At 49.1% G+C, this 12651-nt stretch overlaps 1 protein-coding gene across 1 annotated transcript in view; it reads right to left on the reverse strand.

Annotated features, from left to right (window-relative positions):
• syne2b (spectrin repeat containing, nuclear envelope 2b) overlaps positions 1-12651 on the reverse strand; it is an 80242-nt gene that overhangs the window by 53564 nt on the left and 14027 nt on the right. The window contains 12 exon segments of the mRNA XM_089005287.1: positions 57-3146; positions 3254-3412; positions 3506-3682; positions 3815-3916; positions 6260-6400; positions 6622-6786; positions 6888-7087; positions 7165-7261; positions 7413-7581; positions 7669-7781; positions 11788-11952; positions 12165-12302. Of these exon segments, the coding sequence (XP_088861413.1) occupies positions 57-3146; positions 3254-3412; positions 3506-3682; positions 3815-3916; positions 6260-6400; positions 6622-6786; positions 6888-7087; positions 7165-7261; positions 7413-7581; positions 7669-7781; positions 11788-11952; positions 12165-12302 (4716 nt within the window).

Consider the following 12651-nt stretch of genomic DNA (forward strand, 5'->3'; position numbering starts at 1 on the left):
ACGTCCACGCACACACACATGTACAATGCCACCGTGATGGCCGTAAATCCACTCACATTTGTCACTGATGCTTGCTCAGGTGGTAGACATTCATCACGAATGGCCGCCAGGATATGTTCCTGGAGGCAGTGTTTAGCCTCCTCAAAGCCTTTTCGGGCCAAAGCCTGGGCCTCGTCATAGGCCTCGGAATACGCTTGCAAAGGTGCCGTGCAGTGGTCTGGAGACTCTGCCTGAGATTGAGCCAACACACAGACAGATGACTTGAGAATGGCCACACTGTCGTTTGGTTTGAATTCGGACAGATATTGATTCGGAGGTTCAGACTGCGGAGGAAAGGTGGTGTCGAGAGTCACATTTGCTGAGCTTTGGGCGTGAAGTTCTGTTTGAATCTGTGGTCGGAATTGCAAAAGTGACAAAGTTGAGGGACTGATTGGTTGCTGCATAGCCCTTTGAGGCGACGGGAGTTGGAGTGAAGGCGTTGACACAGATAAAGTGTTGCCTTGGGTCGGGATCAGAATCCCGGGCTGAGGAGTTAACTGGAATTCAGGTTGATGCTGTGGTAATAATGGAGTCTTGGTTAGGGGGGATGGCTGAGCTGTTGACTGTTCAGGCATGTACTGTGGCGGGGTCAAAACCTTGGGTTTGTTTGGTGACTGAAACTTGGATTGATGTGCTCCTTGGGCTTCAGGCTGATAAAGTGGCAGAGATTGAGTCTCAGTTTGTGTGCAATGTTCAATTTGAAGTTGCTCTGAAAACTGTGATTTTGGTGTCTTTTGCAGTAGCGAGTGATTATTTGATTGGGCAGAAGACAATATCTTGGGTGGGGCTGGTCCGGGTGAAGGAGCCTTCGGCTGGTTTTGTCCAAATTGTGGAGGTGGATGCTGTAGCTGAGGCTTAAACTGGCTCAGCTGAACCTGCGGCTGCACATTGACCCGTGGTTGAGGTAGCGCTCTCAGATCAGGTTGACGTTGAAGGTGGGTGGGACATGGAAGTATGGCTTGGTTCAATTGCTGAGGTATCTGAGCATAGATGTTAGGCTGATGCTCACCAGGCAGACCCTGGTGAGCCCACAAAAAAGGGTGGCTTTCCACAAGATTTGCCGCCCGCGTCCCCATCTCTTGCTCACCACGACCTTCTTGTGGCGGCATCAGAGCTGGGGGGTGGGTTTGGAGCTGGGGCTGCTGACTCTGAGGCTGCTGACTCTGAGGCCATAATTGCGACAATGGGAAGGCCTGGATTTGGGTGTGAGAGTGCAGTTGCATCTGAGTCTGAGGGCCGGCACAGTGCCCCATTTGTGGCCTTTGTGGCTGACCACTCAGCACCCTTTGTGGAGCATGAGGAACTTGTAGCATTGGCTGAGTGAATGCTTGGGGAATGCAAAGCCTTTGCTGAATCGCATGCTGATTTTGTGGTTCTCGCACAGACGGCCACTGCTGCAAAGGGGGCTGAGTCTGGGCTTGTGCTGATGCTTGACGTGGCAACGACGTGGTGGATGAGCTTCCAACTTGGTGCCATGTATGCAATTGACCTGGTCCGATAAGGCCTGGGGATTGGACAGCCGGCTGGCATTGTGGGGAATACTGGAGTGTTGCTGGATCTACTTGAGGTTGGACTACAAATTGACCTGCAGGCAAGGGTTGCTGGTCACCCGGCTCATTTTTTGGTTGGGCGTGAGGTGGTGGTTCCCAGAGAGTTTGGGTGGATAATGGTGGCATAGCGTGCATGAAAAGAGGCGTCTTTGGTTGAGCCAAGCTTTGAATCTGGCCCATCGGCTGTCTGTACCATTGAGACTGGGCCGGACCTGCTGCGACGGTTTCTACTTTGGATTGAGACCAAGCTGTTTGCTGAGCGACCTTTGGGGTTAGAGTCTGTACCTGGGATTGTGTTTGAGCCTGCGGCGTGGACGCAGGAGTGCTTTGAGGTGGAGCTGCTTGAGGGTGAAGATGTGTGGGGACTCTATGTTCAGGCGTCCTTGGCTGAGCAAGACTTGTCATCTGCGATGTCGCCTGTTGCCACGTGCCACTCTGGGAGAGTGCTGGTGGCTGACGGGAGACTGGCAATGACTGCGGAGGACCAAAAAGTTTACTATGGGACGCCACGGGTGCCTGAATTGTGTCCCGCATGGGTGATAAAGGCCTGACTTGAGCCCACGTTGGCTCTTGAGCTACAACTTGCCCGTGTGCAGGAGGCGTGAGCTGGTTCTGTGAGCGAACCAGGATGTGGGCTGGCGGTCCACTTTGCTCAAGAGGCAGATCTTCTGCTCTGGGTTTTTTCCGTGCGTTTTCCTCATGTTGTACCATAACAAGTGGTTGCGCTTGTGTCTGGTAGTCTTTCAGATGATGGCGAATTTGCTGCCCTCCTTTCCGTTCTGTTGCTTGCTCAGCGCAATCGTCCTTGAATTTGGGCTTGGCGCCGGGGCTTTCCGTTTGTAAGGGAACTTGTAGAATATATCCAGTGACCTCCTCGTCTGTCTGTGTTTGTACAGCCTCCACTGGATCTTTGTTTGGACTTTGAATTTGGCGGAGCCAGGGGCGATTCTTTGCGGCACGGGCCTTTTTGCTTTGGAGCTCTTGCGGGCAGAGAGATCTCTTTACCGATGCAGTCAGTTCACGTGTCTCAGTTTCACGAGGGAGTTTTAGTTCAACAGCTTCAAGTCTTACTGCAGATTTTGGCCACCCTTGATGTTTCTTTGCGACTGACATCTGCTCCTCCCCTTCTCGATGTTCGTCCCTCTGGTTTTTATTTTGCTTGCCTTTTTCTTGCACCTCAACTTGAGGCCACTGAGACTTTGGCTCTCGCTGGAGCATCAATGCGCCCTCCATAGTCTGCTGTTGCTCACCCGTCCCCATCCGGGACTGAGTCTGACCTTCTGCTTCTGGAATTTCCTGCACAGAGCTATGAGGAGGCAAACTGGCGCATTCTCCTCCGTGTTCCTGAACGCCGGCATTTGCCACAAATGTTTCTTGACATGGATCCAAGTCAGTCGGAGATGATGGAAACTCCTGGGTTGGCGCCGATGCCTCCAACCGTCTTGGTCGATGAGGTCTGCTTTTGGCTGGAATAAAGTCCTTGGATGGAGGCTCGCCCGTGGGACTGCTGCTTCTTTCTCTTCTTGCTCCCAAGCTGCTCAGCATCCCAACCGCCTCCTGTTGTCATACAAAAGCGCAATCATTTAGGTTATCTCCAGTGCCCATTTTTTAAGGTGCTCTACATTTCAAATACAAAAACAGAGGGCCAGAAAAATACTACTGGCCTGTGACTGCGCCAGAGCCGCTCGCACGCGGTCCTGCACGATGGGGGTCTGTATGTATTGAAGTGGCAAACTCTTCTGATGTCTCAAAATCAGCGCCTGAAGATCCTGCTCCTCTGTCACCAGCTGACCCTCCAGCTGAAGGCCACGAGAGATCAGCTCCTGCAGGAAAGGGCGAAGTCCAATGGTTCTCAAGCGTGTGGCGTGGGTGTCCTGCCACAAAGTACGAGACTCCCGCTCAGTCATCCTTCTCACCCGAGCTCTGGGATCCTGGCCTTCCGGGCGCTGTCCCTCACTGTCCTTCAGTAGTGGGTACATCTCTCGCGCCTCCGTCTCCCAGTGCAGAAGCTCGGCCAGGCGACTGTCAAGACCCGAAAGACCGCACTGCAAGTCTGCGCACGCCTGGTCTGCCTCACCCAGAGTCTTTTTCACCTGGTTAAAACAGGGACGATCACAGGCATGTCCTCAAAGTTGCCGTGGCGAGCTTATTATCTGAGATATTGTGAGTATCAGCAAAGATCTTGTGGGCCGTCTTGAAGTCAGGCTGACACTGTCTTGACGTACTTCAGCCAAAGCCAACTTGCGTTGCTCTAACTGATCCGCAGAACTTTCGGGAGCAGAATGGAGAACCTCCATGTCCAATTCCTTTATCTTCCTCAGGAGTAACTGGAGGACACAGGATAAACATTTGAGGGCAACTTCAGCAGTCCAGGTTTCGGAATAACATGACGACTGTGCTGTTGCCATGTTGCCAAGCGGTCGGGATTGAGTCGTGGCGCCAAGAGCAAATACCATTCGCTAGCTGGGTAGCTATTAGCTGTCTAGCTGGCTGGCTGTAAGCTGTCTAGCTGGCTAGCTGTTGGCTATTTGGCTATTACCTATTTATTAGCTATCCATTAGCTAGAGAGCTAGCTTTCTATCTATTTGAGTTACTTCGGGGTTGAGTGAACGCTGGCGCGTGTGGCTGCCGCCGCTCACCCACAGTAAACCATGTTAGCTACCTAGTTGGCTAGCTATTAGCTGTCTAGCTATCTATTAGCTAGCTTTCTATCTTTTTGAGTTACTTCCGGGTTGAGTGAACGCTACCGCGTGTGGCTGCCGCTGCACACCCACAGGAAAACATATTAGCTATCTAGCTAGCTATCTATTAGCTGTCTGGCTGGCTGTAAGATGTCGAGCTGGCTAGCTGTTGGCCATCTGGCTATCAATTACCTCTGTATTAGCCATCCATTAGCTAACTACCTAGCTTTCTATCTACAGTGGGACCTTGGCTTACGAACTTAATTGCTTCCCAGACAGAGTGTGTAAGGCGAAAAGTGTGTATCCCAAAAAATAATTTCCCAAAGGAAACCATTAAAATGAGAATAAGGGGTTCGTAAACCGAGGTCCCACTGTATTTAAGTTACTTTGGGGTTGAGTGAACACTGGTGCATGTGGCAGCCACTGCTCACGCACAGAAAAACATTATCCTGTGACTGTAAAGTGGCCTTGTAAATTTTGAAAGGCGATTAGGAATGAAATGGATTATTATTATTATTATTATTATTAGAAACGATGCTCGTTGTTGAAGCCCCTCAACGTGTTTTCAATGGGAAGTTGGACTTTTATCTGCACGCGAGCACCATCGACTGGTCGAACGCAAGAAAAAATATTTTGTTTCGTGTGTCTGTGTGCATTGTGAATACAGTGATACCTTGGCATACAAATTTAATTGGTTCCTAGACAGAGTGTGTCAGACGAAAGGTGTGTATCAAACATCAATTTCCCAGTGGAAACCATTAAAATGAGAATAATCCGTTCCCAGGTCCCCATAAAACATCATTTTCTACTTTCTAATTTTCTGAGCCTTAAAACCACACAAATATACCCTATTTTATTTATAATAAATGTGCTATGGTATTATAATGAAAGAAATAAACTACTTTATAATAAAGTGGTGTTATTTACCTTTGTGATGGTCATTGAGAGGACAGTAATTTCATCTGTGCTGTATGTCATGCATATTAGCATATTTGACAATAAAGCTGACTTTGAGTAATCTGTTCCCTGGTCCCATAACACATAATTTCCTACCAAATAAGCCTTAAAACTACACCAAATAGACCTTATTTTATCTATAATAAATGTGCGATGGTATTATAATTAAAGAAATAAACTGCACTGTATAATAACGTGGTTTGATTGACCTTTGTGATGGTCGTTGATGGCTTGATGGAATGGAGTGGCCGCTTTCATCACCATTAAACACTTGATGAAGAAGGTAGCCTTCGTCTTCCACCATCTTGAGGAATAATTTCTTGTAATCTGTGACAGCTTTATCGTCAGAACTGGCTGGCTCACCATGACGAAGGACACTATGAATCCCTGTACGACGCTAAAGGTTCTGGAACCATCCGTGGCTAGCCTTGAAATCATCAATGGATGACAAACTTCCAGGTTGCCCCTTGACGATATCCGAGTAAAGTTGCCGTGCTTTCTCTGCGATCATTTTACCTAGTTCCTCATCAATTGTGTTCTGTTTAGCTGGATTGATAGCTTTTTGCCTGTTTTCTATCCATTTTTCCATGTTTTTTACCAATTTTCTCACTCTTTCTTTGTCGTCTGCCTGTCTATTTATTTGCAGCTCTGTGTTTCTGTAACCCAAGTCACTGCTGCGTTCTTGACAAATCATGTGCGGCTTTAACCGAAGACTGCGGGCGGGGAATAGAGGACAAAGAAAAAGTCGGCTGTCACTCATTGTGGCGCTCCGTGTGTATCCCGAAAAATAGTTCGTATTGAGAGATTAAATTCTCGTGAATTTAACGTTCGTAAACCGAAAAGTTGCTTAGCCAAGGGGTTCGTAAACCAAGGTGTCACTGTATTACCCATCTTGTGCGCTACAGATTATTTCGACATACAATGGGAGGCTAAATCGCCCCGATCTGTCAATATTGCAATTTGTCGGACTACAAATAGAGTTAGTGGGGCTTCGCTGAAGGCGAGTATCGGGAGTGTATCACCTTCTCCTACCTGGATTCTCTTCCTGTAGATGCGTAAAGGACCTGAAGTTGTCTGGACGGGCTCTTGGAAGAGAAGCGTGGCCTCTTTGACCAGAGCCTGAAGTTGCGCCGGTCCCGTCTGCGTGGAAGTGTTGCAGTCTGTCGCCCAATCCTGCAAAACACAGCAACAGTGTAGCAGTTGGCTCACAGCAACTTTCAAACAGGTGGAGCTGAAGAAAGCACTTCCATTTGTGAAGGCCCGCTTATGGCGGGACCGAGTTTCTCAAGCCGCTTCTTGGATTCTTCTTCGACAGGCAGGCTTGAAGGAAATGGACTAGGAACTGGACGGGCGGTTCCTTGAAGGACGGGCAGTTCCTTGAAGTAATAACCTACCAGGGTGTTCCTGTGGACGAACTGGGCCCAATCGCTGTTGAGTTTGAGCAGCTGGTGCTCCAGGGTGCCTCTGGTTTGCGGATGCGTCGACTCCATCAGGAAGTTGGCCACCTGGTTCAGGTGAGCAAGGCGGGACGCCCACTCGGTCACGCTCTGCGACGTGGCCTGAGTATTCAAAGCAGGCGGGGCAATAAGGTTGGAAGCAGTTCGGACGAGGGGAGACTGCGACTGCCGGGGATGAAGCGTATTTCGTCAGAGGCAAATACCCTGTCTTGGGAGCCGCAGTCCCGTCCGGCCGAGAACTGCTCCAGCCACGCCTGCATGGAGCTCACGCCGTCGCCGTAGGAGTCCCAGGCGGTCAGAACCCGTCCCAGAGTGTCCTCGGCCGAGCGGACTTCGGCCAATACGGCCGCAACGTCCTCCTGGACCTGCGTCGCTTCTTGACGAACGCGCTGGTAGTCTGCGGCTGAAAAGGCAGTAGAAGGACCCGTCGCATGAGCCGCCGGGAAGGACCCCTCCAGTTTCTCAAAGCGGCCGTCTCACCCAGAGCAGACTTGCCCAAGTAGTTCTCCGAAACCTGCTTGAACTCGCCCAGTGCGGAGTCCAGTAAAGAAGGAAGTTCCTGATTGGTGACCAGCTCCTGCGGGATAAAGGCGTCAAGAACCGCCATCGACGTTTCTCCCACAGTTCCACAACTCGGCTTCCAGAGCGGGTCACTAGCAACTCGTCTGAAACCCGCGACTTGGTTCTGATCTGGGATGCGGACTCCGTGTCAACGGGCGACAACGCACATGCCACTCGTGCAGCGAAAGCCTGAGCGCCTCCGGCGAAAGGTAAGGCCTCTTCCACAACAGCACTTTGCTCCTGAGCCGGCGCAGGAAATCCAGAAGCGCCTGGCGGTGCTGGCGGTACTCCAGCTTGATGCCGTGGTACTTGGCGCTTACTCTCACCGCCGTCAACCTGGCCGGGGAGATCTCGGCTCAGTGATGACGGCCAAGCCAAAGTTCAAGCCGGTCCTTGGTTGCCGACGGCGACAATCGTGCTCACCTTCTCTTGAGGTCTTCCATCTTCTCCACGGGAACCGGCACGTTTCCGTATTCGTCTTGGTTTGGGAAGGCCTGGAAGGACTCCGCCTGCTGGGGCATCTCCTCAAGGAGCACCTGAATGAACGCAGAGTACCACAGTCTCATCTTCTGGCCTCACAAACGTGATCCACTTGTCTCAAAGATCCAAACGAAACGGGAGTTGTCGTCAGACTCTGTGGTCTTTGTTCCTTGGTTTAGCTTTTTTGTTTTAAATGTTTTAAACCGCCCCTATTCCCTTTTCAGAAAAAAACCTTTCAGACTCTTGTTTATGAAATGACAGCCCTTTGCTATCTTTGCATCATGCCTCCTCCTCCACCTATCGATGAGGTTTCTTCAGCCATCATCTGTGTTTCTTTGAAAGTGTCAGACGTTTCGCTTCTTATCCAAAAGGCTTTGTCAGCGAACTAAAATTTGCTGATAGTTTTATATATATATATATATATATATATATATATATATATATATATATATATATATATATATATATATATATATATATATACAGTAAAGTCTCGTTATATCGATATTCAAGGGAGTCCGAAAAATATCGATATAACCGGGACTATCGATATATCCGACCCTGTTTGCATGTAATTTTCTCTGTGCGTGCATAGAAATAGTATCGATATAACCGGGACTATCGATATATCCGATATCCGATAACGAGACTTTACTGTATATATATATATATATATATATATATATATATCAGTGGTGTCCAAACTACGGCCCGCAGACCATTTTAATTGGCCCGCAAGAAATTTTATAAACAGAATGGAATATGGCCCGCACTTCAAATTTTGCCCGCACTTCTAAATTTTAACACCAGGGGGAGCTACTGTTGATCAAGGCAGTTGCTACACCAAAAAGGCCAATCCCAGAAGAAATTTACCCGTTACTAAACATGGCAGAACCAAAGAAGCGAAAGGTAGAAAGTCAGTGCAGAAAATTTCAGACAAGGGGGGAGAGTGAATATTTCTTCAAGGAATTCAAGGGGAAGTGTGTCTGTTTCATCTGCACTGAAACTGTGGCAGTTATCTTCTTCTTTTCCTTTCGGCTTTTCCCCTCAGGGGTCGCCACAGCGAATCAATGTCCTCCATCTATCCCGGTTTTGTGCATCCTCTTCTCTCACACCAGCTACCTTCATGTCCTCTTGGACCACATCCATAAACCTCCTGTTCGGTCTTCCTCTCGGTCTCCTGCCTGGCAGTTCAAGACCCAGCATCCTTCTCCCGATATAGTCACGCTCTCTCCTCTGGACATCTGGTCCAAACCATCAGTCTGACTTTCTCTCCAAAGCCTCTAATATGAGTTGTCCCTCTAATGTACTCCTTCCTGATCCCATCCAACCTGGTCACTCCCAAAGAAAACCTCAACATCTTCAGCTCTGTTACCTCCAGCTCTGCTTCCTGTGTTTTCTTCAGTGGCACTGTCTCCAGTCCAAACATCATGGCTGGTCTGACCACGGTTTTATACACTTTTCCTTTCATCCTAGCTGAAACCCTCCTATCACACATCACACCTGACATTTTTCTCCAGCCGCTCCAGCCTGCCTGGACACGCTTCTTCACCTCTTTTCCGCAGTTGACCCCAAGTACTTCAAATCCTCCACCTTCTTTATCTCTTCTCCCTGTAGCATCACTCTTGCACTTGGATCCCTCTCATTCACACACATCTATTCCGTCTTGCTGCGACTGATCTTCATTCCTCTCCTTTCCAGGGCATATCTCCACACCTCTAGTTTCTCCGCCACCTGTTCCCTGTTCTCGCTACAGATCACAATGTCATCTGCAAACATCACGGTCCAAGGAGATTCTTGTCTAACATCGTCTGTCAGCCTGTCCATCACCATAGCAAACAAGAAGGGGCTCAGAGATTAGTCTCACCTTCACCTTGAATTCCTCCGTCACACAGACAGCGCATCTCACAACTGTCTTACAGTCCTGATACATGTCTTGCGCCGCTCTGACATACTTTTCCGTCACTCCAGACTTCCTCATGCAATGCCAAAGCTCTTCTCTGGGCACCCTGTCGTACGCTTTCTCCAGATCTACAAAGACGCAATGCAATTCCTTCTGACCTTCTCTGTACTTCTCTATCAGCATTCTTAAAGCAAACACTGCATCTGTCGTACTCTTTTTTTTGGCATGAAGCCATACTGCTGGCCTTTGCCACCTTGACTTTAACCGTGCGCCGCATCTCTTTGTACTGCCGTCTACTCTCGTCCGTCCTCACAGTGTCCCACTTCTTCTTTGCTAACCTCTTTCTCTGTATACACTCCTGCACCTCCCCGTTCCACCACCAAGTCTCCTTATCTACCTTTCTTCCACTCGATCCACCAAGTACTTTCCGACCCGTGTCTCTGATTATGTTCGCTGTAGTTTGCCAGTCATCTGGAAGGACCTCTTGCCCACCCAGTGCTTGTCGTACCTCCTTCCTAAATGTCATGCGACACTTCCTTTTTCAACTTCCACCATTTTGTCCTCACTTCAGCCTTTGGTTTCTTCATCTTCCTCACTGCCGGCGTCCTCCTACACACCACCAACCTACGCTGTCTGGCTACACTCTCACCAACCACTACTTTGCAGTCACTGATTTCCTTTAGATGGCGCCGTTGACACAAAATGTAGTCTACCTGTGTACTTCTACCTCCACTTTTATAGGTCACTCTATGTTCCTGTCTCTTCTGAAAGAAAGTATTCACAATAGCCATTTCCATTCTCTTAGCAAAGTCAACCACCATCTGTCCTTCAGCGTTCCTCATCTGGAGTCCAAACCTGCCCATCACCTCCTCCTCATCTTTGTTTCCTGCGCCAACATGTCCATTGAAGTCTCCACCAATGACAACCCTCTGACTTCTCAGGATGTTCTGTATGACTTCCTCAAAGTCCGACCAAAATGTCTCCTTCTCCGCCAGCTCGCATCCTACTTGTGGGGCATACCCACAAAGAACATTGAACATCACTGATGCCTCCAATTTCTAGCTTCAGACTCATCATTCTATCTGATACTCTTTTTACTTGTAAGACATTCCTAACAAACTCCTCTTTTAAGATGACCCCAACTCCATTTCTCTTTCTGTCTTCACCACGATAGAACAACTTCAACCCTGACCCTAAGCTTCTCGCCTTGCTCCCTTTCCACCTGGTCTCCTGGACACACAGTATGTCTGCCTTCCTTCTCTGCATCATGTCAACCAGCTCTCTCCCTTTCCCTGTCATTGTTCCTACATTCAAAGTTCCTCCTCTTCGTTGTATACTCTTGGCGTTCCATCTCTCTCTTTTCCTCCGGGCACACCTCCCTCCTCCCTCCTCCCTCCTCTCCTTCTTCGACCAACAGTCGTCCATTTTTCATCGGCACCCTGAAGGTCAACAGTACCAATGGCGGCCGTTGTTAACCCGGGCCTCGACCGATCCGGTATGGGATGCAGAGGTTTGATTCACATATTTGTTTTGGAATTTTTTATTACGTTGGATGCCCTTCCTGACACAACCCTCTGTATTTATCCGGGCTTGGGACCAGCACATATATATATATCCGTACTGTCCAGCCTTTATCAACATCGCTGGGATAATACTAGTGGCCCTCAATCTGTAGTACATATGCACCTAAAAGCTAGCAACCACACATTTGACGACATCGAGGTTAAAATGTTAGTGAAAGAAAATAGATGCTTTGAAAGGGGAGTAAAAGAAGCTATTTTCAAAAAACAGCAAAACCCTTCACCAAATCGCCATGTTGGGGCGAGGTTTCATTTGGATCATTCTTACAACAGACTTCTTAAACCACATAGGCTTAGTTATGCTGATGAGGTGATACCAGGGCAAATGGGGCAATTAGGCCAGTCGTGGACCAAATAATCAGGCATAACAATAGAAGCAATCAGTCACGACAATAGAAGTAATCAGTGTAGCCTCAGCATATTTATTATTATTATAATTATTGTTGTGATGATGATGATGATGATTATTGTTATTGTTATTATTGTTATTATTTGCTTTTTTTTCAGCTAGCAGTTTTGTGGCACTTTGAGACCCAAGTTTGGGCTTTTATGAAAAAGTTGTTGATGTTTTTAGTTCACCTTGAGTTGTTCCCGTGTGTCCCTGGCTTGGTCTGCGGCCCATCGGTGGTCCCGAGGGTCTCCTTCCTCCTGGGCCAAAAGGCCTTCGGCGTTGAGGAGCCAGCGCCCCACCGTGTCCAGGGGGGACGGCAGGCTCCGGTCCAGCTCCACTTGGTACTGGCGCAGCTGTCGGAGAAGGCGGCCATGTTAGGTCAAAGGCGGTCAGGCCGCTTCATTTGACCCCCGAAGCGTCCGTTTCCTTCATTTGGTCGCGATTCCGTTGCACGCATGCGACGGGTGCAATTTTCGCGTCGTCGTCCGATCGCTTTGCAGCAGATGCTGCGGCCGTCCCGATTGGCCAACCAAACCCCAAACCGGAACGTGGTCAGAGGGCCCACCTTTTCCGTGAGGGCCTCCCAAGCCTCCCTGAGGCCTCGCTGCTCCTCACTCAGGCCGGAGCTTCGTTTCATGGCGCCCAGCAGAGGCACGATTGGACGCCGCTGCTCGTTGAAGGACGCCACAAACGTCTGGAAAACCTTGACACACACACACACACACACACACACACACACACACACACACACACACACACACACACACACACACACACACACACACACACTCGTGATGTGTCATTCGCGAATGAGCCGGTTCTTAGAGCCGGATCTCTAAAGGCAACCAAGAGAGCCGGCTCCCAACAAGGAACCGGAAATGGGAGCCAATTTTTTTCCCCTTCTATTCCCCACCCCCAGTCTTCGGTTAAAGCCGCACGTGATTGGTCAAGATCTGTGGTAGAGGTGGGAGGGCAGAATTACAGACACGCGCAGCAGTGAGAAGAAGGGGGAGGGCTTTTCAGCCATTTTCAATTGGAGATGACAAAAGATT

Source organism: Hippocampus bargibanti, linkage group LG09 (genome assembly GCF_051943395.1).
Source record: "Hippocampus bargibanti isolate YZ-2025 linkage group LG09, ASM5194339v1, whole genome shotgun sequence".
Classification (NCBI taxonomy): Eukaryota; Metazoa; Chordata; class Actinopteri; order Syngnathiformes; family Syngnathidae; genus Hippocampus; species Hippocampus bargibanti.